Below are 26,956 nucleotides of genomic sequence, written 5' to 3' on the forward strand. Positions count from 1 at the left end.
GCTTATTTAATTTGTCATTTTCTAATTAGCTCTTTTATACAGTTGCTCTTTTCCCTGCAAACTGGGGGAGAAGATACAACAGTTGTATGTCGAGTTGCTCTGCTTAGTACACAATGTTTCTCTCTTTAAAGAATTGACCGTAATTTTTTAAAAATATTAATTATAAGCTTTTGAAGGGTCATCCGCATTTAACTGGGAACTGAACACGACAGGTTATCGTAATTTGGCACCCTTTAGATACAATGAAACTGCATCTCCCAGAATTCCAAGCCAGCACAGACAAAGGATGGGAATTCTAAATTTTAATACAGGCATCTGAAAGGAGGAATTGATGTATCTTCAGGAAGTATATACAGTAGAAGAGTGAAGAAAGAGGCAGAGGCCACAGATGCTATGAAGTATTTATAGTCCAGTAATGTTATGCATTCTGAATAGTACATTCTTCATTAAGAATAAGAATATATAATGTAAGCCCCAAGACTTTTTAGAAGAATGTGGTCTGCCTTCTCTGCATCTGTGTCAGAAAGCCTCGTCTTTGATGGAAATTCCTTTGCTTTTTGTAAGCTGGAAATTTGGCTGTCTGTACGTCAAGAGTGTATTTATCTTGCAGTCTTTTTATTCTTTCCCAAAATTCATCAGTCTTACACAGCTGAAAGATAAATATCTACAATGTTTATTATATTCTACATATGAGTAAACCAGAGTATCATCTTAATCAAAATAGATTTTAATCCCTCAAATCCATTGCATTAATTCTTAATTTTTTTATATACCTTAAAACTGTTTTCTCTTTCTACATCAGGGGTCCTCAAACTTTTTAAACATGGGGCCAGTTCACGGATGTTGGGGGGCGGACTATAGTTTGTAAAAAAACACGAACGAATTCCTATGCACACAGAGGATCCCTCCCGTGGAGTTTGAGGAGAGGAGGAGAGCCACCGGACCCAGCATACCTGTCATGTAGAATAGTCTGGCTCTGCGATCTCCCTCCTCATGCATCGCCTGCAGCTCCCGACACAGCCCCGACACTTCCACTTCTGACAGACAGTGGCGGCCAATCAGGTGGGCAGGCCGGATAAATGACCCTGGCGGGCCGTATCCGGCCCACAGGCCGTACTTTGAGGACCCCTGTTCTACATGATAGTTGACTATTATAATCTCTGTACCATACCATATAAATTATAGACTATATATTATGGAAATTATTTAAAACATCAAATGTTTAAAATAACAATGGAAGTTATTACCTGCTGAAACCTTTTACAGGTTTTTGACAACTGTTCAATGTCTTCCACATTAAGAAATGACATGATATGAACAATCAAATTCTCAGGCATTCGAACTAGGAAATCATAGTGTCCGTGACACAAGTTGAGAGTGTACTTCAGCATGCCTTTCCCAAAAATGCTTTGAACTTGCTCTGAATGAAATAAGCATAGGGGATAAACTTTTAGCACATGTGCTGCAAAAATAAATACTGCTAACATTGTGTATTATGGTTATAGCAATATAGTGCAGATTCATAATAATAAAGGTCATTGAAAAACATTTATCACATACATTGTAGAGATGGTTACTAGATGAGGCTACAGCTGTATTGCATTCTTTTCTTCAACTCTGATATGTTAGCCTTTAAATAACTAAATATCTACATCTGAGGAGAAATAATTTGGAAAAAGAAACTACGAGGAATGAAAGGGGAAAAATCTTTACTAAAAGAAGATGGAAGGCAGAAATAGAATTAGGTTGTACTTACTTAAGAGTAAGATTCATGGAGTTCAATGAGGCTTACTTTTGAGTAGATAAGGTTGTTCTGCTAGTAATGATTGGAATTATTCTTATCTGGCGGATCTGAAGGGTTAGAAACAACCTGAAACTTAATTTAGATATGACATCAATCCTATTACTTGGGGGGAAATTCTGTAGGAATGAGAACTGTGGGCCTGGGGTATAATACTGATTTAGGGCTGCTTTTAAAGAGTTAGATAGCAGAACAGAATTTTTTCAATTTTGCTTGATGTTTTAGTTGTGTCCTTTATAATTAGCAAGAAGAAATCTTGTTGGTGTGCCATTTTAAAGAGAAAGCAACTCACATCATACTGTAAAAACATCATGTCAAACATAATCATAATTGGAAATGGGAGAAAAAAGTTGGAGACCGGGCAAATTATGTTTAAAACAAAACAACTAAAAATTGTTTATAAGAATTGTATTGCTACATAAAATGTTAATTGTTTATGTCCAACTAGTCTTCTGAGTAGATGAGATATATAATAACCTCCCTCGTCTGTGTCTTACCTGTGTTTTGCCAGTACTTGGTAAAAAGTGATATGAAAGATGACAGTGTTCATATTTATTTATTTATTTTTAATATTTAGTTCATATTGAAACTAAGTTCAATCTTTACTATAAATTCTCTAAATTATAATTTTACGATCATGGCAAAGAAATTTTAAAGGCTATTTAGTTATTCCCAAAATAACATAGGAACAAATTATGCCTCTTCTAGAATGTATATAATGTAAGTGGTCACTTTGAGATAGTTAAGAATTCCTAATTTCAAAAAAACCAACCCCACAATATCAAACCCTACCTAATTATTTCTGTCCCTATCTATGTTACACACACATGGCAGACAATGATTTAAAACAGAATTAATGAGTCATTTGGCCATCATGATAGCTCAGGTTTCAAATTCTGTTCTGATGAACCTGCAGATCGCCATCTGGACTGACATTTACATGTTGCGTAATCCCTTCTGGATCTCATGGAAAATTGCACTTGGAAGTTAAAAGTTCAGACACCTCCTGTATTAGTTAATTAACCCATTATTATCATAATCACCCTAATAATTTTCATTTGTTTATTTAATTTATGGACCACCCATCTCTAGTACAACTCTGGGTGGCTTACAACTAAAAACCAAAATATAAATAAATACATATAAAAAATACAACAGACCAGAAGAACAAAGTAATCAAAACCAGATCAAAACAAATCAAGCAAATGAACAAAAAGGGGGTTCCACAATCACTCTGTCCCCAAGGCCATTATATTTTGTTCTTACTTGGGTAAGTGACATAGATTTGCAGAATGAATGGTGGGCCAAGTCTGTTTCTACAGATTTGCAACCAGAAATTAATTTATCCCTGCATGTCACTAAGCTATGGAAAGTCCAAACATCACACCTTTTTGCTAATATATATCTGTCTCCACAAAGTTTACATTTACAGATTAAGCAGAGTACACCACTGTGAAGGTGAACTGGATGCTCCAATGGGATTAACAAAATGACCTTATTTTTACAACATCATGGCTGTCCCCCCAGGACCACATGATGAGCTTTTTAATCTGTACTTCTTTCAAAAGATATGACATGCAATGTGGCAAGTTTTGTTTGACAGAAATGGCAAACAGTTTGGACTTAGGCATTTATTTGTTCATTTATTAAACTTGGATGGTCATCTATCTTAAATACAATAATCCTAGGTAGCTCACAACAAAACCAATAAAACCACAATAAAACAATCATATTACCCATACAAGGAGCATTACACTGCCCACTACAGTACCATAACGTTGATCAGATCTACATCTGCTGGTTCCTCCCCATCCTAGCCCAATGCCTGGGGAAATAGCCAGTACTTCAAGGCCTTGTAGAAGGCTAGAAGGGTCAGGACCTTCCAGATCTTAGGTAGGAGGCTGTTCCAAAGAGTTGGGGCAATTACAGAGAAGGTACACCTCCAGGGTCCCACCAGCTGAAAATGTTTAAGGGAAGGGTCCTGGAGTATGCCTATTCTATCTGACCTGGTGAGATGGGCAGATACCCTTGGGGAGAAGCGGTCCTACAAATAACTCAGCCCCATGCCATTCAGGGCTTTAAACGTGATAACCAGCATCTTGAATTGCACTTTGACAAAAACTGGAAGCCAGTGCAGCTTGCACAGCAGTAATGTAACGTGGGCAAACAATGGGATGCCTAGAACTGCATGTGCCAGCACATTCTGGACCAATTCTAACTTCCAGGTGGTCTTCAAGGGCAGCCCCATGTAGACTATGTCACAGTAACCCAGTTGGTAAATCCCTAAGGCATAAGTGACTAGAAGCAAGACCTCCTGGTCCAGGAATGGGTGCAATTGGTGCACAAGATGAATATGTGGAAAGGCTGCCCAGGCCATGACTGCCACCTGTGTACCAACTCTGTTCAGAGGAGTGCTATCCCATCTAGTCAAAGATGACAGCTCAATGGACTCCAGAGAACCAAAACCTCAAACCACTCCATCTTGCTAGGGTTGAATCACAGCTGGTTCCTCCCCATCCAGGCACTGGGCAAACATCTGACCGGCATGGGGTGGAGATGTATAACTGAGTATCATCTGCATACTGATGATACCGCACCCCATGCCTCTCGATGGCCCAAGCAGTAGCTTCACATAGATATTAAATAGGAGAGGTGAGAGACCCTAGCCTTGAGGCACCCCACATAAGAGAGGCATAGGGCTGGACCTCTCCCCCTTCCACTGACACCAACTGTAACCAGCCATGGAGGAAGGAAGAAAACCAATGCAAAAACCCACTCCCAACCCCCAGAGCCAGTCCAGAAGGATACCATGGTAGATGGTTTAGAAAGCCACCGAGAGATCCAAGCGGGCTACAGTGGACATACCAATCCCATCCTGAGCCCTCCAGAGGTCAGCCACAAGGATCACCAATGCTGTCTCAGTACTCAGTACTATAACCCAGTCTGAACTCTCAATATAAAGGGTCTAGATAATCCACCATCTTGCTGGACACTTACTATCCTCTCAACAATCTTCCCCAAAAATGGAAAGTTAGAGACTGGACAAAAATTATCCAATACTGTTGAGTTCAAGGATGGCTTCTTGAGAACGGGGTATACCACTGCTTCCTTCAAGGCTGGCAGCACCATCCTCTCCCACAAAGAGGCATTAATCACTATTTGGACCCAATTACATGCCATCTCCTAGGAGCCCTTAACCAACTAGGAGGGGCATGGGTCCAGAATACAGGTAGTAGAGTGCACAATGACAAGGATGCTGTCCGCTTCTTTGGGATCAACAGGCTTGAACTCCTCCCAGATAACCAAGTCCAAATGTGCCAGGACTTGGAGCAAGCCAGGGTGATTGTCCTGGGGAAAGGACTTTTTTAGTTTGGTTCTAAAATGTCAGCCCTTAATTATTTGCTGGTACCTGCAATTAGTAATGCATGTTGTGTGGAGGTAGGAGTCAGTCCAGACAGTGATTATTGCTCATTGACTTTGACCCTTTCCTTCTTTTAAGGGCTACTACAGGCCATGACTATATTTCTAAGCAGATACTGAGCTGGAGACCTTTCTTTTTAAATGGGTTTTTGACACCTAGTCAATGACTAGGGATGTTTTTGTTGATAGTGTGGGATATGGTTATTCAATAGGGCATTTTTATGTCAACGTTTTATTGTACACTGCCCAGTGTAGAATAAAATATTGGTGGTATAAAAAGTTAAATAAAAACAAATGTATCAGGCTGTCAAGCTTCACTCAGATTAATATGAACTAGAAGGCTTGCAGGCAGAGATTCAAGGACTCAGCTCTTGATAAGAAAGTTTTATTGCAGATACTAGAAAAGCCATTAATAACCTAGAAAACTACCTGCTGGAAACTATAAGACTCAAGCCATTTATATACAGTAAGTGAACGAAGTTCCACTTCGCTTTTCAAGAGCATTTGCAGTCAAGGTTTTATATGAATATGACCTTAAGATGATCTGTTAAATCAGACTCATGCAGCATTCTGCTGCTAGGGTGGCTATTCAAATGTTAGGGGAGGCTGACAAGCATAACATGAATGCAGTAGGGCTCTCTTGCTCTGTTCCTAGCAAATGGAAACAAGAGGCATAATTCTGGAGATAATGTAGGAATATGGATAGCACCTATTGAAAGCCTTGTTCTTCATTAATTGTCTAATCTAGTGTTTCTCAACCTTGGCAACTTTAAGATGTGTCGACTTCAAAAGTTGGCTGGGGAATTCTTGGAGTTGAAGTCCACACATCTTAAAGTTGCCAATGTTGAGAAACGCTGGTCTAATCCCATTTTAAAGCCACCCAATATTGGTAGCTTTCACTAAAATAATAAAATCATAGGGTTAGAAGGAACCTTGGAAGTCTTCTAGTCCAACTCCCTGCCCAGTACAGGAATACCATCCTGGACAAATGGCTGTCAAGTCTTTTTGACAACCTGATGCAATTCCACAAGTTTATTATCCACTGTGTAGAAAACTTCTTTAGTCTGTCTTGAGTCTCCTGCTATTCCATTACCCTGGATAACACAACATCCTAGTATTTTGAGAGAATAAACATTGTACAGATGTGCAAAACTCACCCCTTCAGGAGCAGAATCTTCTGCTGAACTCTACAATGTTCCATTTCTCTTCAGGACCTTGCTATACTCGTCCCAGACCATGACTTTCTGGAGGCAGCTTAGCAGTTTTTTCAAAGTAAATCCAAACTGGAAGTGATTTGAGGTAACCTGGACATGGATGTTCCCCCCTCCCCCCTTTGGACCATCCTGTTCCATAGAGTTGGGCTATTTCTAGAAGTGAATCACAAATGTGGTGCCACTTCCAGATTGGAGAATTTACTTCAGGAAACTGTCAAAACTGTCCCTGGTACAATATGGTTCATGAGGAAGTATGGTATGGTGCAGAAGTAGAATCTGGAGTCCCCTGGAGTGTTCTGTTGGCAAATTATTGCAATTATTGAATTTTGCACATCCCTAATATGAGATGTTTTTACTTACACACATACATACATATTTACTTTAACAGGAGTTACTCCATCCAATTATTTTGGTTGCCATCCTCTGCAGCTTTTCTAGTTTGTCAATTTTTGAGGTGTGACCACCAGAATTGCACCCAATTTTCTAAGTGAAGTCATACATATACTGTATAACGACACAATTTTATTGTGTATTCCTTTCCTAATGCTCCTCAACATGGAACTTATATTTTTCACAACAGGCAATGCTTCTCTTTAAATGCCATCAACCTACATGTGCAGCTGGAATTTTATATCCTAATGTGCATTTTTTTCACATTACTCCTGTTAAATTACCTTTGCCATTTTAAGGCCCAGTTCAGAGAAATCCTTTGGAGGATTTTCAGTTTCTTTTGGTTTTACTCACCCTTAATAATTTGGTGTCATTTGTAAATAACAATTATTTCTGTGTGGTGCAGAGACACCAGCTATGGAAATGCCATTCTTCAAATTGCTTAGAACAGAATTTTCATAGCACAATTTAATGAGGATTTGATAATTTGAATGGTATGATGAACATGGAAAAAAACATTAAGTGTGGAATGTGTAGGACAGTAGCAGTTTTTTTTGATGCCACACATTTTTATAGGCTTCCTAAGGTTCTCTTTGTATGTTTGTTGTATTAATATGAATTTAAGAGTTTGTGCTGCTTTCTTTTGGCATCTGAGATATATCTTTTATGCTTTGGTTAATATTCATATTTTATAGACTGGCTCATAATATCATTGTATATTGTGGTATTGTGGTTGCCAGTAGATCCAACCAAGCATGAAATTAGGATAAGGGAATTTTCAAGGCTGTAGACCAGCTTTCCCCAATCTCCTGCATTTCAAATTATTGTTTGCCATTACAGCCAGCAGATATGCCAGTCACACACATCTAGGTATGACTGAACTGGAAAGCTGGCTGTAGGCAAAAGATTTGGCTCTACACTGTTGGCCATACTCATACAAACAGTTGCTACTTTATGCCACATTTCACTGTCATGATTCCCTCTTTCCCAGAAAAATATTGGGAATTAAAACCTCTAAGAAATTTCTGCATTCATGTCCTCCTGTCACACTAAAAAGTAGCATTCCCAGGACTTCTAAAGAAGATGCCAGGATTTATATATACTTAGGTGTATTGGGAATAGATCCTCACAGATTAATAACTGCTTATGTTATAGTCCAGAGGAAACTTGAGTGTGTGTGAACCACTTTGAAATTATACCTTTTGAAATATTATAGGATAAGTTATTTAATAACATACTGTGGAAGAGACATGTGCTCCCAAAGATGCCTCTATGGATTATAATCAATGGTCATCAGTGTACAACTGCTTCAACCCATTTGGGTAGTTTTGCCATCAGATAGTTTAGTACAATGGTTTGCTTGCACAACAACAAATTGTTGCTGGAAATTATGTTCATGTAAATCTGTCAGAAGAGAGCCTTTTTATTATTTATTTATTATTGCCATTATTTAGATATTTAAGAAACAAAAACCAAAGCCATCCAGGTAAAATATATTAACATACCACATAAGAAAGCATGATTTAGCACTAAGTAAAAAGCAAGGTGCCATGATTTTTATTAAGTAGAATGCTAATTCTGGATTGCCTGGGCATTTCATATGAAAGTTGTCTTTTGGTTAATTATGACTAAAGCGTTTCTTGTACATAAGCAGTACAGACACACATACTACAGCACTTTGCATTCTGAAAGCTTTTTACGTTTCAGATATTAAAAAAAATGTATTGAAGCATAATTATGACACTTATCATCAGAGACTCAGGGTTTTGCTATATGTACTTAAAGTATTTGGAATGATGAACAGATTTCTCTATAGCAACCACCCCGATGCAGGGGCAGTGCTATTCATTAGGTACATAAGCAGAACAAATAGCTGATTCTATACAATGAATGAACAAGTGCCTCAGAAACAAAGAGAATAGAAAGAAATTAAACTAACCCCACAGAAAGAATCTACTAATTGTTTGGCACTGCACTTCATTGGTATCAAGTATTTCCTTGGGAGAAATAAGACTTGCTAATATATAGACTGGCATTACTTTTTTATTTTATTTATTTAATTAGATTTATACGCCCACTATCTTGCCATAGTGACTCTGGGCAGCTAACAACAGATAAAAACATCATATAATTAAATAAATACTAAAAACAACCAGGATAAAAAACGTGTAACCGTCACCAAGGTAAAAACAGATCTGATAAACTAAGAACACTCCACAGTCTCCAACTAACTCCCAGACCCCCATGCCTAGGAGCACATTCAGGTCTTTAAGTTTTTTTGAAAGGTCAGAAGAGTTGGAGCCAATCTTATTTAATCTTTTTGCTGCTTCTTAGACCACTAAACTAAAACATAAGGCCTAGATTTGCAAAAAGAAAAGAGGGTGCTGTAAGAAGTGACATGAATAAGAGATATGTAGAAATAATATACAAAAAATAAATCTTCATGAGCTCAGGCGCTATAATTCCTAGAAGAGATGAGATATGCTGATAAATTCCACTTACATTTGTGTGTACCTTCAGAAGGTAAAATTTCTTTGAGTGATTTATATGGGAACATGTGGGAAGTTTAACTTTGCCCCCTGCAGCACTCCCAGTGCAACGAAGATCAAATCTCTGTGCTGCAAACAATAACATGGAATGGAGAATTTGGCTATATAAGCACTGAGGTAGGGAAATTCTACTGTATGTATGAGAAAATGCCCACCAGAGATGTAATTCATAAACCTTGGACTTTCTCAACATCATCTTCAGCCACAACTATTGCATTATGCCCCCCAAACCTAACCACGAATTTCATTTTCAGCTCTTGGGGGCAAAATAGTTGTCCACTTTTGCTGTTCTGTACCTGATCCTTTCAATGGAAAAATCCATTGGGATTTAACTTCAGTTCTTCTGAATCCAACTCATGTACTTTACTACTAAGCTATGCCAACTCTGGAATCAAGCTAAACTCTGACTTCAGCCATTAAGATCTGTCAGGTTCTGCCAATCTTCATCAACTCTGCATGCCTTGCTCTGGTCTGCTCTTTTACATACATATAATGTTGAACAAACCCCACTGTCTTAAGTATATTTAGAACCACAGGCTTTACCCACTAGAAAAAACCCCAAACATTTGCAGTCTTCCCCATGGAATTCCTAGTAAAAGTCAAAAGAATTATGCAGTCTGAAGGGAAACTAGGATATTCTTATTTGGACACAAATCGCAATGAGTTAAGTTTTAATTTTCATTTGAAGAAAACTAGAAAAGATTTTCCCCAAATATAACTTGCAAAGCTGTAATCCAAAGCTTGTTTCATGAAAACTTCTTTAACAATGTATGACTTATTTACAAGTAAACATACATAGAATCCATCTTACTATAAAGTTCTGCTGAAACTAGGTTGAGATTCTAAAAGTGGAACCTTGGGTATGTGCAGTATGACTGTGTGCATGCATGTGTGTGTAGAAAGAGGTGCACAATTTATTTTCCCATTTAATACTTGCTATGTAATTGTTCATCCAACAGAAAATCTTTGTGTGTCTTCTTCAATTCCTTTGGGAGAATCTTTTCTTGATTAGGTCGGAAAGAAATTTGCCATGATTTCCAGATAACCTACAGCGTTGAAAATGTTAAAAAGAGTACAGTAAGTTATTATCCCTTTCCTGTTTTGCCAACAATCTAAATGTAAAGAAAGAAATTGAGAATATAGTTTATCACCATTTGTATTTGAATTACAGTGTGTAGAAAAAGAGAAGAATGGCACACGGATGCCATCATTTGTTTTGAGCCCACCACCACAACCACACTACCAGATTTATATATACTCTAGATATAAGTGGGCATATCTGTCAGAATGGCTTGTTTGGGATATCTCTTTTTGCTGAGATTTTGGTCTCTTAACAGATGCTTGGCTGTACAGAAGATCAGAAAGTGCAGCTTTCTCATATCTGCACTCTCTTCAGCAAACACTCAATAAAGTTCTAATTTTAGAAATAATGAGATTTATGCCATTTTACCTCATTTTTTGTGATAGTCAAGCAGTGGAAATCTTTCTTGGGTGCAGGAGCCTGAGTGTGAACTTCGCAAAGTTTCTCCTGCAGTAGTGAAGTCATTCTGGTGTCTGAAGGTTGCTTCTACAGCTTCTGTAAGAGCTTGAACTCAGCCTATTTTATGTGCTCCAGAAATAAATGGCTGGTTTGTGTTTACGTTACTGGGATCAGTTTCTTTACCTAAGGAGGGCTCAGTTGAATAACGTTTCATCACCAGTTGAGCAGTAGTAAAAACAAAAAGCAAAAGCTATGAATCTGTTTAATGTTTGAATTCGTTTTGGGAATCTAAGTATCACTATGCAGTACAGTAATCCTTTCCTTTCCTTTCCTTTCCTTTCCTTTCCTTTCCTTTCCTTTCCTTTCCTTTCCTTTCCTTTCCTTTCCTTTCCTTTCCTTTTTCCTTTCCTTTCCCCTTTCCTTTCTGCCTTTGAGTCAGTCTTGACTCCTGGCAACTGCCCGGACAAGTCCGTCCTTCTTTCCTTCCTTCGAGTCAGTCTTGACTCCTGGCAACTGCCTGGACAAGTCCCTGCAGTTTTCTTGGCAAGATTTTGGAAGTGGTTTGCCATTGCCTGCTTCCTAGGCTGAGAGAGAGTGACTGGCCCAAGATCACCCAGTTCTAGGGAGAATTTATTTATTTATTTATCACATTTGTAGGCCACCCACTCAAAGTGACTCAAAACCATGAAAAGGAAAGACGGCCAAACAAGGAGACAGCAAACACTATAACAACATACCATCATACACTGAGCCCACACCATTTTTTTTTTTAATCTGCACTCAGTTGTTACCGACTCTGCAGTGACTGCTTTTGGACGAGTCCTTTGCAGTTTTCAAGGTAAGGTGTTTCGGAAGTGGTTTGCCAGAGCCTCCTTCCTAGAGCAGAGCCCAGCTGGCGAGCGCAGGAGGCGGGGTTTCCGTTGCTTCGCACCTTTTTTGGGCGAGCACAGCTTCCATGCTACCGGCAAGAGCCAGGTCTTTAAGACTTATCCAAAGGAGTTCCTAAAAGGGCCATTTCATTGGACAAAGACATACAAAATGAATGCTGAACACCGATAAAGCAAGCCAGCACAAAAAAACCCCAGGGTAACTTTAAAACCATTCCCCTCCCCCAAAAATCACTTTCCTCTTCATTGGCTTATATTCCAATGGCAAAATGGATTCCTTCGGTGGATATAATAGTCACAGCTATTAAAACACTTTAGATGAGCACCTTTAGCTACCTTTAGAACCTGCTATCGACCGCCATTCCAAAAGGGCATCAGAATAAGCCTAGAAAATATATTGTGCATTTTAACAACTTCTAAAGTGTGTTTTAATTTGGGGCTTTAAAAAAATTATATTTACTCTGTTTTCTAATTTCATTTTCTGTTATTAACCACTTTGAGGACCCTACACAATTACTAATAACACTAATAATTCTTTCCTCACCTGACATTACATAATCACATGTTTTCATCATAGCGGCCAATTCTTACATAGATGCAGAAAATTAAATGATCAGTTAAAAGCAAGCATCACTGCATACAGTATTTCAAAGTCAAGTATTGGTAAATCCTTTTCATCTCATATTGCTGCACTTCTTTCTCCTGCAGTTTTCTGCCTCCTTAAAAGTGGCATTCTGGGCATCAAAATCAAAAGACAAAGCTTTCCTCATTAAAATACTCCTGTTAAATAATTAGAAATTCATGGCTAAAATATTGCTGTTAAGGGACAGGAACATATTGAGTGACTCTTAGTACAAATTCCTGAAGAGACTCTGCATATAGCATCAATTTACCAGAAATAGCACTGATTTCGGAAATATTTGCTATCTTATTTTTATTCACTGAGATTTTATTGTTTTTCAACCAATCATATTTCATACAACTCAAGCAAAAATCTGATCATTTAGTTTCACTTTAAGCATGAATCCAGAAAATAAAATTGCACAAAAAATATATGTATTTTTGTTAACAGAATTTCTAATCTGCCCCAATCCTGATGGACACTGGCTGGCATTCAACAGAGTAAGTTATATTTTAAAAAATATAATAAAACTAATACAATAGTGTTCTATCAAATTAATCACAGTACTATATTATACTCTTAGTGCAATTTAGACACATAGCAAAAAGCATTACTGTAGTGAACAACCAGAATAAAAATGCATGGTATTATTTTTTTCTTGTAGAATAAATGGCAGAAGCCAAGCACAAAAAGTGAAACAGCAAAACTGCAAACTCCTTAGGCCATGATCCAACCCAAACTAGCAACATTAGTTTTGCAACAGGAAACCTAGTTACTCCAAAGAGCTGGATTATCTCCAGCTGCATATGTAATATCTATGATAGCCACCCCACTGCAGATATGCAACCACAATGCACTTGTTCAGAGCCACATATAGAGACAAACACTTATCCACACATTCACTAAAATCTGCTCACTTAGAAAAGGCCAGAGTAAGTGGAGGATACAATGCTTATGCCAGAGAAAGCACCACCTGAAGGAAAAGGCAACATGACAGGGGAGGGAGAAATAAACTACTTCTTTAGGGAGCTCAGTATGAAATTCCCAGTTATAAGAAGATACAACTCAACAGAAGCCTTGGAAAGTTGAAATGGCAGTTTTGCAAGCCAAATGAACACCTGATCTGCTAAACAAAGTTACCTGGAGAACTTGCTACTGAGTTCATTGGCACTTTCTTCCAATTAAACTTGCTCAGTTGCCTGGTTAATTGCACATATTTGACTCCTTCCGCTTAAATCAATGGAAGTTTGAAATATTTAACCTTGGCTGGATCACATCAACAGTTCTCTTCTGTGTTGTTGTAGTTAGGATTAGAAATATTTTATGAGCTGTAGTGGTTAACGTTTGGACCAGCGCCAGGGAGACCCAACTTCAACTCCACCCCCCAGCCATGGAAACTCATGGGCCAGTGACTCTCAATCCAACCAACCTCATAGGGAGGTTGCTGCAGAGAAAAATTGGACAAGGAAATGCTATGAACATTACCTTGAACTCCAGAAGGAAAGGCAAGACATAAATCTACACAAATAGTTTAGGCAAAAATAAATCTTTATCTTATATAGTATAATCACTTATGGGTTTTAATAAATCACAGCATGTTTTTAAAAAAGGAATACATAACTTAGATAATTCTCAGGGCCAGACACATATAACTTCTGCGCTCGGAACATTTTTTTCTCTTACACTGACACATGCTTTCTTTTAATGCTTTATCTAAGAAAAAGAAAAAAAATTCTCTTGATAGGCTTATCTAATTTCTCAGAGCAATTTGTACTTCAGTTCTAATAGTTTACTATTGATTGTAAAGTTGTCAGCCACTAGAGGTCAGTAGACAATGCTTTACTCAACTTAAAAAATCTGGAGAGCCCTCTTGGTCTATGCTATAGGAAAAGAAAAAAAAAAAAATCCATAATAATTGGAGCTACTGCAAAACTCCAGATAACCAACAGATGGCAAGCAAAGGGTTAGCATTCTCTGCATTTCTTTGCTGCCATCCCATGCTCAACCTACATCTAGTAGCTGTAAGAGTAAGGCAATACTTACTCATAAGTGTGTGCAAGCTTTAAATTGTCCAGAACAGGTAAGATGTTACCAAAAATAGGTGTGGGGAATAAGAATGGCCATACCAATTTTGCATACCTTGGAAAATACAACTGGATTTTTTAAAAAAAATAGTTATTATATTTGTATGCTTTTACAAATTTTTACAATTTTTAAACTTTAAATTTTTAAAACTTAACATTTTACACATTTCTAAAAGTTGAGCTTTTACAACTTGTAAAGGAGCTGTACATTTTGAGGGTTCAGTCCCTTTCAACCACTAGGTAACACTACATAATTTGATTCAAAACACATCGAGAAGGAGGTTTTTGTGTTTTCAGCGCCTTTTTCTTTATTCCAGTTTTGAAACTGAGTTTCCATCTAGCAATCAGTCCATATACAGGATCCTGGGATTGTCTTTTAAATGCAGATCTCTTGACTGATACACCAAACCTGATTTTTGGATTGTCTTCTTTCCTACATTGGTCCAGAAATTTTTCCCTACAATTCAGTCCTACATAAACTGGATTCATACATTGTGCTAAGCCATTGTTTGACTAAGGTTTAAAGAAAAAAAACCCAAAAATTGCTGGTCCAATGGTGATGAGCTTCTGAGCTAATAGGCCATGGTATAATTACACCATGGCCTATTAGCCTGGAAGCTCATTTTCATTGGATTGATGGTCGCCGTGAAAGCCTGCATCAATATACAATTTGCTGGGTCTGCCCAATATGCTAATTAATTTGCTACGGTTTACAAGTCACAATTGTGGGTTCATATATCAAACTAAGCTAGAAGCGCACTTTTCTGGAGCATAGGCCATACTTGCACTTTGAATAGCAAAATGAGGATGCAGTTGAAAAATAAGGACAGGGGAAAATCCCTAGCTTTAATTTTAAAATATATTTATTGCTCTCCCTGTAGTCAATAATTTTCCCCTTTTGTCACATTTATTTTTTTTTAATGGCAAGTTCTAAAGGCATATTGCAGCTAAGCCAAAGCCAAATTTGCATTGTGTAAAATTGTCACCAAAGCATAATGGCATTTGAAATACTAAAAAATTTATTGTGGCATAAACTCTCATGGACTACATTTCATCATTAATTAGTACATCACTGGTACATACACACACTTGGAACAAAGAGCAAATTAAGCAGTGGATTCACACGTGCAATGAAATATTAAGCGTCTTGTGAGGGTGTGTGAACAGTCCAACAGTACAGCCCTGTTTAGGATCCTTGAATTCAAACGTATACAACTCATGAGAGCTTCATCAATAACAGTCCTTGAAAACCTTATCCTTCATTTTGTCTAATCGTTTTTTAAAAGCATCTAAGTTGATGGCCATTACTACCGCCGTATTCACACGACGTGCTCAGCATGATTACCTAAATATGACTTAAGTAACCCAATGTTCTGGGTCCCCACGACACACTGACCCGTAAGCATAACCCACAGACTGGAGTGGCTCGCGACGCCGGTCCGCATGACGGCTCCGCAAGTCGCGCAACCCCGCGCCCTCTCACCCACCTAAAAGCGTGCGAGCCCTCCGCCCTCAGAGGGCGCCGTTCAGCCGCCGTTCTCTCCCTCCTGGCGCCTGCGCCAAGTTTGACGGCGGGGGCGGCGCTAATTCCAAGCAGCCGTTGGGAAGCAAGTGGGCGCCGCGAGCCAATCAACAAACGGTTCTCTGGTCGCGTCAGCCCTCTCTTTCCTTTGTCCCATCCACAGGTCGCCCCCCCCGCCCCCGTCTCCCTGGTTTGTCGATTCTGTCGCCATTGTCGAGAAACTGTCCGGTTGGAGCGTCTCTCTCCGTAAATCATCGTTTTCTCCTCGGTAGGTATTTTGCCCTTCGCTTGCCTGGGAACTGGGGGGTTGGTTAATCGCCTGAGGGAAAGGGAATTGGGAAGGGCGCCTCTGCGAGGCTCGGACTCAGAAAGGCTCTGGGTGTCCCGTTCCTCTGTCCCCCCCTGCCCCGGTTTTCGCGTTGTTACCGCGCCAGGTTTGTCCCTTTCGCCCTTCCGTCCAGAGCGCGTTCTGCGCGCGACTGCCCGGGTTCAGGCGCCGCTTTTCTTTCCGTTTTCTCCGTAGGAGTCGCGGGAGCGCTGGGCCCCCCATCCAGGGTCCAGTCGGATCCCCGCCTCTATTCAGCCTGAGCTTCTAAACTGACGGCGCGATTGATGTATTTACGGCACTCGGGGGCGGGGAACAATGGTATACAGTCTTGCGTCCAACGAGTAGAAACCTTTCCCGGGTTTGGGGGCTCTCCAGCTGCGCCAGACCACAGTTCCACGCATCCTTCTTGGTGAGCCATGTTAATGACCAAAACGGAAGCTCTGGTCTGGCATATCTGGAGGACACAAGGATGGAGGCAGCTTTTAAACTGTCATTTTATATTATTAACAGCAATCCTGTTAAATTACTCTTCCGAGAAATCTTATATCTTTTAGGATTCGTTCTTACATATGGAAAGGATTTTAAGCATTATGTGTCCTTCGTCAGCTATTTTTAACTACACTTGTCCATTTTTTAAAAAAGAACTATTATTTTCTGCAGAATTGCATATAAACACAAATTTAAATTATGTTGATATCAGTATTTTGTTTGCTAAAAATAGTGTAAGGTGTGCAGAAGTGGAGAAAAATGTCAAACCTAATGTCAGACTACAGCACTTCACAGGTTCTGCTGAACTTCAGCTTTGTTTTGGCAGAAATGAACCTGGAATGCTTTAGTTATTCTGGGTTTTGGATGAAGCAAAATCCAGGTGAGTGAGTGGAGCAAAACTGATATGTGCCACTTCCTATCTTCTTCCATCTCATCAGTTTCCAGTGTGTCATATCCCACTGAGCTCCCATCTTTCCAATGCTTCCTTTTCCATTCTCCCCCAGGTTGCTACCAGTGTCCAGCCATGGCATATCCCACCAGCTCATCCACCTCTGATCTTCCCAGGACCTTCCCTCCCTTCCCTCAGACTCTGTCCAGTCCCAGTGCAGCATATTCCACCAGGCTGCCAATCCCCGACCTTCCCAGCACTTTCTTTTTCCTCCCTCTTTTAGTATTGCTGATTCCCATCCCTACTTCTGCTCAGATTAAAACAGCCCCATTTTATTCCGTGCAGGGATCCAAACATCTGAAATATGTGTGTTTCAGTAGGACCTGGACTATCCAAAACTGACTGTTCTGCACTTGGAACAGTTTGTACACTGAATGTTTTGCATATCCCTAGAAACTGGAAGACCATGAGTTCTAGGCCTGTTTTAAGTGCAAAGCCAGGTGGGTAACCTTGGGGCCAATCACTTTCTCTCAGCCCTAAGAAGAAGGCAAGGGCAAACCACTTTTGAAAAATGTTGCCAAGAAAACTGCAAGGAGTTGTCTACATAGTCCCTAAGAATGAAGATTGACTCCAAGGTGTGCACACATAGACAAAAAATATTACCATTCTCACTTTATTCTTTTATGGTTATGAGTCTTGGAGACTTGATTGAAATGTTTCTTAAATCATTCTCAGTTTTCAGTTACTATATGGATATGTATATTTTTCTTTCCAGCAGTATCAAGTGGTTTGCCATTGCTATCTTCTAGGATGTTTTTCTGATTTCCTAGTCTAATTTATACACAGATTTCCTGACAGTCCCCAATTGAAGTACTAACCAGGTATGATTTACTTAACTTTTTTGGCTCAACCAAGGTTTTCTAGATATTATCACTTGGTGATTTCATATCTCATGTTGCTTATGTGAAAAGTTTCCATTATTCCCAAATCTGTATGCAGTACAGGTAGTCTTTGACTTAGAATCGCAGTTGGGACTGGAATTTCCATCACTAAGCGATGCAGTCATTAGGCGAAACATCACATGACCGCACCACTTAGCGACGGCAGTTCCAGTAGTCCCAGTTGTGGTTGTTAGGCCAGGACAACACCATAATTAAGCGAGGACCTCATGCTTCTTCTGCCCTGCCATGATCACCTTCACTTCAACTCCCCCAACCTACCTATCTTCCTCCCATCTCTGCCCTTTTGGCTGCCCTGTACTCTGCCACCTACCCCTGCTGCCCCCGTTGACCACAGCTGACTTTTGCCATCTTCTTCCTTCTGCTGTTGGCCCAGGTTCCAGGTGCTGGGAGAGGGTGCAGCCCTGGGATGCGCGTGGTGAGCGCAGCAGGGTGGCAGAGCCTTGTCTGCTGAAGGGAGCTTGCCAGGCCTGGCTGGGGAGAAGGATGGTGAGGCGCTGTCCATCGCTGAGCAAGTCAAGAGGTGTTCTTCTTGCAAAGCCTCATGAACGGCCAGCAGCCTCCAATGCACTGAAGCCCACACACCGGTTCTCTGGGGTGCTTCCAGCGTGCATTCAATAAATCCCATGGTTGCATTATTTTTGCACTATGCATTATTTATTGCTTATCATAACAGTCAAGATATTACAATTAAACACTTTAAAACTTAAGTCATAGCAAAAAATAAACTGAAGGATAACTTCCAAAGAACAGTCCAAAAGTTTTAACAAAAACTTAAAAGAAGTTTGGATGGGCAGTTTTTTATTACATAATGTTATCTGCACTTGAAAAGCACTGTGCATGTAGCATCTTACGATAAATGCAATCTTTCTTATGTAAGAATCTATAAAACTGAAGGTAGGGTCATTGAGATTGTAGCCCAGTCTACATCTGAAGGGCAAAATGTGATCTGGGCATAAGTGTAGCACCTGTCAGGAACACTTTAAAGCAGCTGAGTGTTTCCATAGATTTACCTGGCTTTTTAGGCAGCTGCAGCATGATACCAGAAAAACTTACATTCTGTTTGTTCATTTATCAAACTTACGAGCCATCAAATTGTAATTGTGAGACAACAACCTATTAGCTAACCGAACAGGTAAACTACAATACATTAAATAATAAATTAACAGAATCTGGTTCCAGGTGGCACTCAGTCAATCCTCAAAGGCCATTCAGAGTAAACTCCAGTTTAAAATGTACCTGAAAGTGGTTATTACGTTGCTCTCTGTAAACTAATCTGTTAAATGCTTTAATCTCTGAATGGTTGGAGAGTGTATTTAAAAAACAGTATTTTTTAGGTCATTCTGCAAAACAGAACATGTAGAATTCAAATGCTCTTGACCATTTTGATGTTCTTTTGAATGTGAAGCAAGGCTACAGTGCAAAGGTCATTTGGTTGACATGGAGTATTTATTAAATGCTGAAATAAGATGATTAACCAGATCAGCAATGATCACCCAGGCCAAATATAAGTGTACCTAAAATGTCAAGTTCCATTTAACTTGACTTGCATTTATAACATGAGTTACATATTACTTATCTTCTGAAGAAGATCACACACTGTACAATAAAAATAATGCATTGTATGTAATTGCAAAAAACTAATAATTTATCTAGTAAGTATTTTGGTTTATTTTTAAAATAGCGTCAGTGGACTTCATGCAGTCCAACACTGTTCTCTTCACTCTCCATCATACCTCCTGAATCTGCTGTGTTGTACTGATAAGCACTATGGTATCCATTCACGTAGAGTTGGAGAAGATTGAAGCAGTATAAACATCTTGTAAAACAAATAAATAAATCCTCTGTCTTTTAAGTATAATAATTGTCTATTTTAATGTAAGGTCTCACAACAAAATAAGTTTCACTGTTTTAAGTAGAATGTAGGATTTTTAAAATACATTTGGCCCTTGAGCACAAGTTAAATGAGTTGTTACACATTTGTCCTTCTGGGATTGTTTATGGAACATTCAGTCAGGTTGCTTATATGACCAAAAAACATGATAGTATAAAGTACTTGAATAGTGAAATTGAGAACTGCACTCTTTAAGCCTAAATCAGAACCCGTGTATTTAAACCAATGGATAATAGAGCAATCTATTTATAATAGTTGTTTTCTTTTCCTTTAGTGACTAGAACTAGCTGGATGTTCTTTATACAATGTTTATTTGTTAGGCTTTCTGCAACAAAATGAACCATCTGGAACTTAAATTAAATTCACAAGTATGTTGGTGCTTTTGTAAACAGTGGAGAGATTTATATTAAAACTTTGTATAAAGAATTAAGTATTGAGAATATTAACATTTTCCTCTGTAGCAGGGGAGTGGGAGTATAGAGTTTAATTGGTATGAACAAAATTTTTTCTTTGGGTATACAGATAATTAACTGAGCTGTCATTCAAGAGTCAACTGTATTTTAGCAATAATTGAGCAGTCATTCAAGGGTCAAATTATATTTTAACAATTTATGAGCTAATTTTTTTTAAAAAAACTTTTATTTCAGATATAGCGCAGTTTGCAGTTTGGAACATGTGTAGCGTTATGCAAGCTGACAGTAGAAAAATGGACATGTTGAAGATATTGCATAAAACAACAGAACGTCTAGAATGTGATCACTGTAATTTCAGAGGCTCTGACTATGAGAACATACAGATTCATATGGGTACTATTCACCCTGAATTCTGTGATGAAATGGATACAGCAGGATTGGGGAAACTTATATTTTACCAAAAAAGTGCTAAGTTATTCCACTGCCACAAATGTTTTTTTACCAGCAAAATGTACTGTAATGTCTATTATCACATCACGGCACAGCATTCATTGGCAGACAAATGGAAGGAAGAGCAGAAAGGTGTGTTGGAAACTGAATCCCTCAAAAAGCCTCTCTTTGTGGAACCTCAAAAGCCTTCTCAATCTCCTGAAACACAAAAACCTGCTGTCTCTCCAGATTCTCAAAAACCTGCTCCCCCTGAACTGCTGAAGTCTGATGTGGGACTATATTCCAAGATACAGAAGCCTACTTCAATTGCATCCATGGAACATCAGAAGCTTGTTTCAGTTGCATGTCTGGAGGCACAAAAAACTATTCCTGTTGTACCAGAGCTTCCAAAACCTATTCCAGCTGTGTCCCCAGAAACACTGAAATCCCCTCTTTCTGTCACTCCAGAACCACTGAAGCCTGCTTCAGTAGAGACCACAGAGATACCAAAATCTGTCTCTGCTTTGTCATCAGAGCAACAGAAACCTGTTGCACCCGCATACATTGAATCACAAAAATCCCTCCCTGTTGTACATCCAGAACTATATGTGTCTGTTGCAGAACCAGAGAAATCTGCTTCCCTCATATCTTCAGAACCACAGAAACCCATTCCATCAGTATCCCCAGAGGCTCAAAAGTCTGCTCAGCCTGCATCTCCACCTGTGGTTACATCTGAAATGCAGAAATTTGCTCCAGCTGTGTCTCCAGAGCCCCGCAGGCACTCACCGACTGTGTCTCCAGAGCCCCGCAGGCACTCACCGGCTGTGTCTCCGGAGCCCCGCAGGCACTCACCGGCTGTGTCTCCGGAGCCCCGCAGGCACTCACCGGCTGTGTCTCCTGAGCTTAAGAAATCTGTTGCTAGTCTTTCCACAGAACCTCGTAGGCATATTTCTCAAATGCGAAGGCCTGCTTCAGCACTTTCACCTGAACCACGTAAACCTGACCCACCACTGTCTCCAGATCCCTGGAGACCTGTTCCAGAAACCTGGCGATCTGCTAGTATTTCACATGAGCAGCAGAAATCTATTACTATCTCACCTTGGTCCCCAAAACCACCTACATCAATATCACTTGAGCCTAGGAGACCTGCTTCAGAACCTCGAAGGCCTGGAAATTTGATGTCCTCAGAATCTCAGAAGTTTATGCCAGATACTTGGAAATCTACCTCCATGCCTGAGTCTCCAAAATCTAGTCTTGCTTCCTCAGAACCTTGGAAACCCATTTCTTCTGTTTATCCTGAAGGTTGGAAACCTGTTTTGTCTCCTGACACTTGGAGGCCATCACCATCAGTAGCACCACCTGCTCCTCCTCCAATGCCTGCAGAGCTTAGAAAACCTGGCCCCCCTATGTCATCTGATATTTGGAAACAGCCCTTCTTTTCTGAGCAACGTAAGCCCGCTCCTTCTGTATCTCCTGATCCTTGGAAATTTTCCTCTGAGTCCAGAAAATCTCCTTTCTTTCCAGAGACTCAGAAGCCTACCACTTTTGTTTCTTCTGAACTGCAAAAACGTGCTTTGTTTTCTGAACCCCGAAAACGGGCCCTATTTCCTGAACCCAAAAAATCTGTTCCTTCTGTTTCTACAGAGACACAGAAACGTTCATTCTTTCATGAAGCTCACATACCTTTTCCTGAAGTCCAAAAACAGGTTGTCTTTTCAGAATCTCATAGATCAACTCCTGTCTCCCCAGAGGCCCCAAAGCATTCCTTCTTCCCAGAACCTCAAAAACATGCTGCTGTTTCTGCTGAAATTCAGGAGCATGCTTCTTTCTCAGACTCTCAGAAGCCACCTAGTCTGTCTCATGAATTGCTGAAGTCTCCTGCAGTTTCTCCTGAAATCCAGAAACATGGTACCTTTGCTGAACTGCAGAAGCCATCTCCTGACTCCCCTGAGAAACAAAGTTTCTTTGCTGAACCCCCAAAACATTCACTTTCACCTGAGATCCAGAAATCCATTTCTTCTGATCAGAAGCAAGTACCGAGTACTGATATCCACAAACCAGTAGAATCAACAGGCATGGAAGTTCACAAAACTATCAATGATTTTAGTCAGCCTGCTGCACCTGTTTTTTCAGACCTGCAGACTCATAGTGAATCTGGTAATAAAGATTTCTTCACTGAACATCCAGAAGGAGAGAATCCATTCAATAGTGTGTTAGTTCCAAAAGAACAGACTATACAACCCAAGGAACCTACAGAAGAAATATATTCATGTCCAAAGAAGAAACCTAAGAAAGAAAATCAAGAGATTTCTAATACAGAGTTAAATAGTAGTGAAAGTAGAAATACTGAGATGGAAACATCAGACATAAAGGAACAGGAATCCAACAGTGATCAGGAACAGTTTGATACAGAGTCTACTGACCAGAATAAAGAAACTAAAATTGATGCTACTCCTACTCAGCCTCAATGTGTGTTGCAGTTTACAGAAGAGAAGGAAGCTTTCATCTCAGAAGAAGAGATAGCAAAATACATGAAACGTGGCAAGGGTAAATATTATTGTAAAATTTGTTGCTGCCGGGCTATGAAAAAGGGAGCTGTTTTGCATCATTTGGTTAACAAACATAATGTTCATAGTCCATATAAGTGTGATGTATGTGGAAAGGCATTTCTCTTGGAATCTCACCTTAAGAATCATGTTGCTGCTCATAGTCAGAGTTTGCTTAAATGTCCACGTTGCAATTTTGAGTCAAATTTTCCTAGAGGATTTAAGAAACACCTAACCCATTGCCAAAGCCGCCATAGTGAAGAAGCCAATAAAAAACAGGTGGATACAGCTTCTGAGCCACCTAATCAGAGCCGGCAGAGTGAAGAAGCTGGTAAGGTGCCAGAGGAGAATGCTGAACTGTCAAAAGAATTCCTTAATGAACTGCAGACTGAATGATTTTGGTTTTGAAAGTTCAGAAATCTCCAAATACATTGCATTGCAATGTAGTCACTGATGTTGTTGGATTTCAGTGTATAAAACTATGTTAGCATGCAGTAAACTTGATGGCAACAATTTGATGCATAGTTAAGTGCACTTAAGCCACTGATTAATTAAACAGTTTTGTGTTTGCTTAACTGTGTTGCATTGTAGCCATTATAATTAGTTTACCAAAATAGCAGCACAACTGCCAAATTAATAAGCTTGTTCTGGATTGTACAGAATGTCATTTTTAAAACAGAAAGGAATGATTAGTTAAAAATTAAAAATATACAGCTAGAAAAGTGGAATTCTAGCAATTCATCCAACCAAATGTAATTTTGTATTTTAAGAAGCCTCGAACAATAGAAGCATCACCAAATGAGATCACTTTAAACCTTGCATGAAGTAATCTTGTTTGCCTGCAATTGTATGTTGTTATAATTTTTAATATGTACCTGAGTTCCTATTTCAGTGAATTGCTTGCTTAGATTATTGAAATAGTTAATATTTTTCTCACTGTATTTGAAACACAAATTAATATGTGTGAAGTAACTAGAGTAATGTCAGATGTATTGGAAGTGTATATGTGTGTCTTGCTTTTAAGGAATGTTTTCTATTCTTTTAACAATAAAAATAATTTTGTGTATTTGGAATTATTCAATTGTATGTGTAGTTGATGTTCCATCAACATATTATTTCCAGTACTAGTTTCTGGACATATGAATCCAACTGCACAGGGCTCTGATACAGATTCTACACTACATGCAGTTACATTACACGTGATTTCCATCTTCTAAATAAGTGTACAAATTCAGTATAAGTGCTGTCAGATTACAGCAGCAAGATGCAATTCTAGTACTGTGTATATTGGTCTATATATTCGCTTTGCACAGAGCTGCTGCCTTTTTTAATATGTTCGGAAAGCTGGAGTTTCTGGGTTGCTGTACTCTGAAATGAGAAAACATTACATCTCAGCCTTCCTATACTTCCATGCTTGATGTTACTCTTGGATACACTGAATTAAATCCAAAGATACTTTTCTACTAATAGAACCAGTCATAGGACAGATTTACTTTTTACACTACAGCTTTATAGATGGAAAATGAAACCAAAGATACTTTGCTAGTGCAAAATGTATAGAAGTTGATTGTGGCATAAAATGAACTCATAAGAACTTGCAAAATAGTGCTAGTAGTGGCCATTCATTAGTAAAGATTGTGTAATCAAAACTTTTAGAGGGTTCCCTGAGAAAAGTTGAAATTAATGAAAAAGATTTGTGTGTCACTTCAAAACCAGTGATTTCTTTTTTATGGATAGAGATGATGCCATATTCTGCATATGGATACAGTCAAAGGCTATGTGCAGCCAGAAGTTTGTTTAAAGATCATATGTGATTTGCTTGGTTTTGGTTTAGTGTATTGTGTAACCTTTGCACTGCAATTTGTAAATCATGTGCGGTGTATCAGCTATTCCATATAATTGGTTTGCTTTGTCTTCTGATAACAATGATCAGTACAGGACCCTCAGTTCTCTTAACAGCGTTTTGTTGAATACATTGCAGTTGGCTGAATCCACATTGTACTATTTCATAAATAATGGTTTACAAACCACAATAGCTGGGTTATTATATTAAGCAAGCTCACAAACAAACCACACTATGACTTATTACCAATACAGCCAATTAATGAGTGAACCTAGCTGTTACTACTAGCAGAAGATAGAGCAAGCCTACTGCACAAAGTAATTGGCCACGCTGTGGATCACTTTCCCAAGAATGAGAAAGTTTTGCCTGTAATGTTTGCTGTTTAGTAACTGTTACCTAGCTGGCAGACATTGAATGGTTGTGACTGACAGCATATTGTCACATTAATTCCTAGGCAATTTTTTTTCATAGTCCTGTTACTTTAAGTCTTAAAAAGCGTCTTTTTTCTGAGATATACATCTTAATAAGTTTTGTTGATGTCCTCTATCCTTGTTCTGTTTCTATTTTCATAACGACATGGAACTATGATAGCTTTTCAATTACTTTTTTAAAATTTAATTTTATTCCTTTAATGCAACAACAGCAATACATATAAAACATGAAAAAGAATAACAAAATATAGCAAATAATTATATGTTTTAGAAAGTAGCCGTCCACGTTTGAAACAACAAACCAAACCTTGACCACATGGAATCATATTGTTCAGTCCTTCCATTGCATTGATATAGAGCCAATTCAAATGCTGAGAGTGCACACATTTCATCAAGCGAGCCTCTGTATTTGCTGTAAACGTGTGTCTCCAAAAACACATTGCAGTCTTTTTTGCAACAATCCAAACATCATCAATCCAAAGTTCATTTAGGAATATAGTAAGACATTCACATATTTGAATCTTAACACACCTGTTAAAACCTTATAACAATATTAAGAATATTCAACCAGAGGGAACAACCAGAGGGCATGACAAAATCATAACATACTTTCTTCAACATTGATAGAAGTCCATCCTTTCTAAACAGAGTCCAATATTGCTGCATAACAAATTTATTTATTTATCAAATTTGTCACTGCCCATCTTGTGAAACGACTCTGGGCTGTTTACAACAAGATAAAAATTAATTAAAACACAACATAAAAACAATCCTAAAAATAAATAAGTTCCAAGAAGATGGAAAGTTGGCAATTAATTCCAGGGAACATCATCAGGGGGCTAACCACCCCCAGAGACGGGTAGAGCCCGTATCATGCCATGTATAGCCCATATCATCCCAAGATGAAAATTAGTTTCATCTTAAGATCATAAGAAACATACATAACATTTTTTTAAAATCTGAGGCCATTGACTTAGGAGAATCAGATACTTCTTTATTCTTTATTTCAAATTTCATGTAAATTACTAATATCTTTATAAGGGTCTTCAGTTGATAAAATTAAATGGTTAATTTAGTCTCTGAAAACCTTTATCTAACAAAATCAGGAGTTTCTGTGACCAACAGAACATATGGGAACTTAACAAATATTTTAGTTGAATGTATTGCCATTTCACAATTTTAAGCAGGTTATATTCTTTTTGTAACCTCTCAGAATTCTTAAAGATGCAGTTCACAATAAGCTGATTTATTAAGTTAAAATTCTTTT

General features: G+C 38.7%; 2 protein-coding genes across 7 annotated transcripts; one reads left to right on the top strand and one right to left on the bottom strand.

Moving 5' to 3' along the window:
- Positions 1 to 401: 401 nt before the first annotated feature.
- LOC103053838 (F-box only protein 36-like) lies at positions 402 to 16,559 on the bottom strand. Of its 3 annotated transcripts, XM_088136559.1 has the most exons (5): positions 15,935 to 15,982; positions 10,825 to 11,856; positions 10,312 to 10,420; positions 1,248 to 1,420; positions 402 to 649 (listed from the first exon to the last, which is right to left on the bottom strand). In XM_088136559.1, the coding sequence occupies exons 2-5, from the start codon at positions 10,918 to 10,920 to the stop codon at positions 485 to 487; spliced, it is 543 nt and encodes a 180-aa protein (XP_087992685.1). In that variant the 5' UTR covers positions 10,921 to 11,856; positions 15,935 to 15,982; the 3' UTR covers positions 402 to 484. The 3 variants fall into 3 exon arrangements, with proteins under 3 accessions (XP_087992685.1, XP_015743293.1, XP_025021453.1); XM_015887807.3 differs by lacking the exon at positions 15,935 to 15,982 and having other exon boundaries at positions 10,825 to 15,923; XM_025165685.2 differs by lacking the exons at positions 10,312 to 10,420; positions 10,825 to 11,856; positions 15,935 to 15,982 and adding an exon at positions 16,396 to 16,559.
- CHAMP1 (chromosome alignment maintaining phosphoprotein 1) lies at positions 16,134 to 24,485 on the top strand. Of its 4 annotated transcripts, none has more exons than XM_088136553.1 (3): positions 16,135 to 16,237; positions 17,953 to 18,055; positions 20,675 to 24,485. In XM_088136553.1, exon 3 carries the CDS (start codon positions 20,701 to 20,703, stop codon positions 23,809 to 23,811), a length of 3,111 nt encoding a protein of 1,036 aa, XP_087992679.1. In that variant the 5' UTR covers positions 16,135 to 16,237; positions 17,953 to 18,055; positions 20,675 to 20,700; the 3' UTR covers positions 23,812 to 24,485. The 4 variants fall into 4 exon arrangements, with proteins under 4 accessions (XP_007426704.2, XP_087992679.1, XP_025021447.2 ...); XM_025165679.2 differs by having other exon boundaries at positions 16,140 to 16,237; positions 17,950 to 18,055; XM_007426642.4 differs by lacking the exon at positions 17,953 to 18,055 and having other exon boundaries at positions 16,134 to 16,237.
- The last annotated feature ends 2,471 nt before the right edge of the window (positions 24,486 to 26,956 follow it).

This window comes from Python bivittatus, unplaced genomic scaffold (genome assembly GCF_059951505.1).
Source record: "Python bivittatus isolate LINGU-HERP-01145 unplaced genomic scaffold, Pbiv_v1 ctg000060_np1212, whole genome shotgun sequence".
Lineage (NCBI taxonomy): Eukaryota > Metazoa > Chordata > Lepidosauria > Squamata > Pythonidae > Python > Python bivittatus.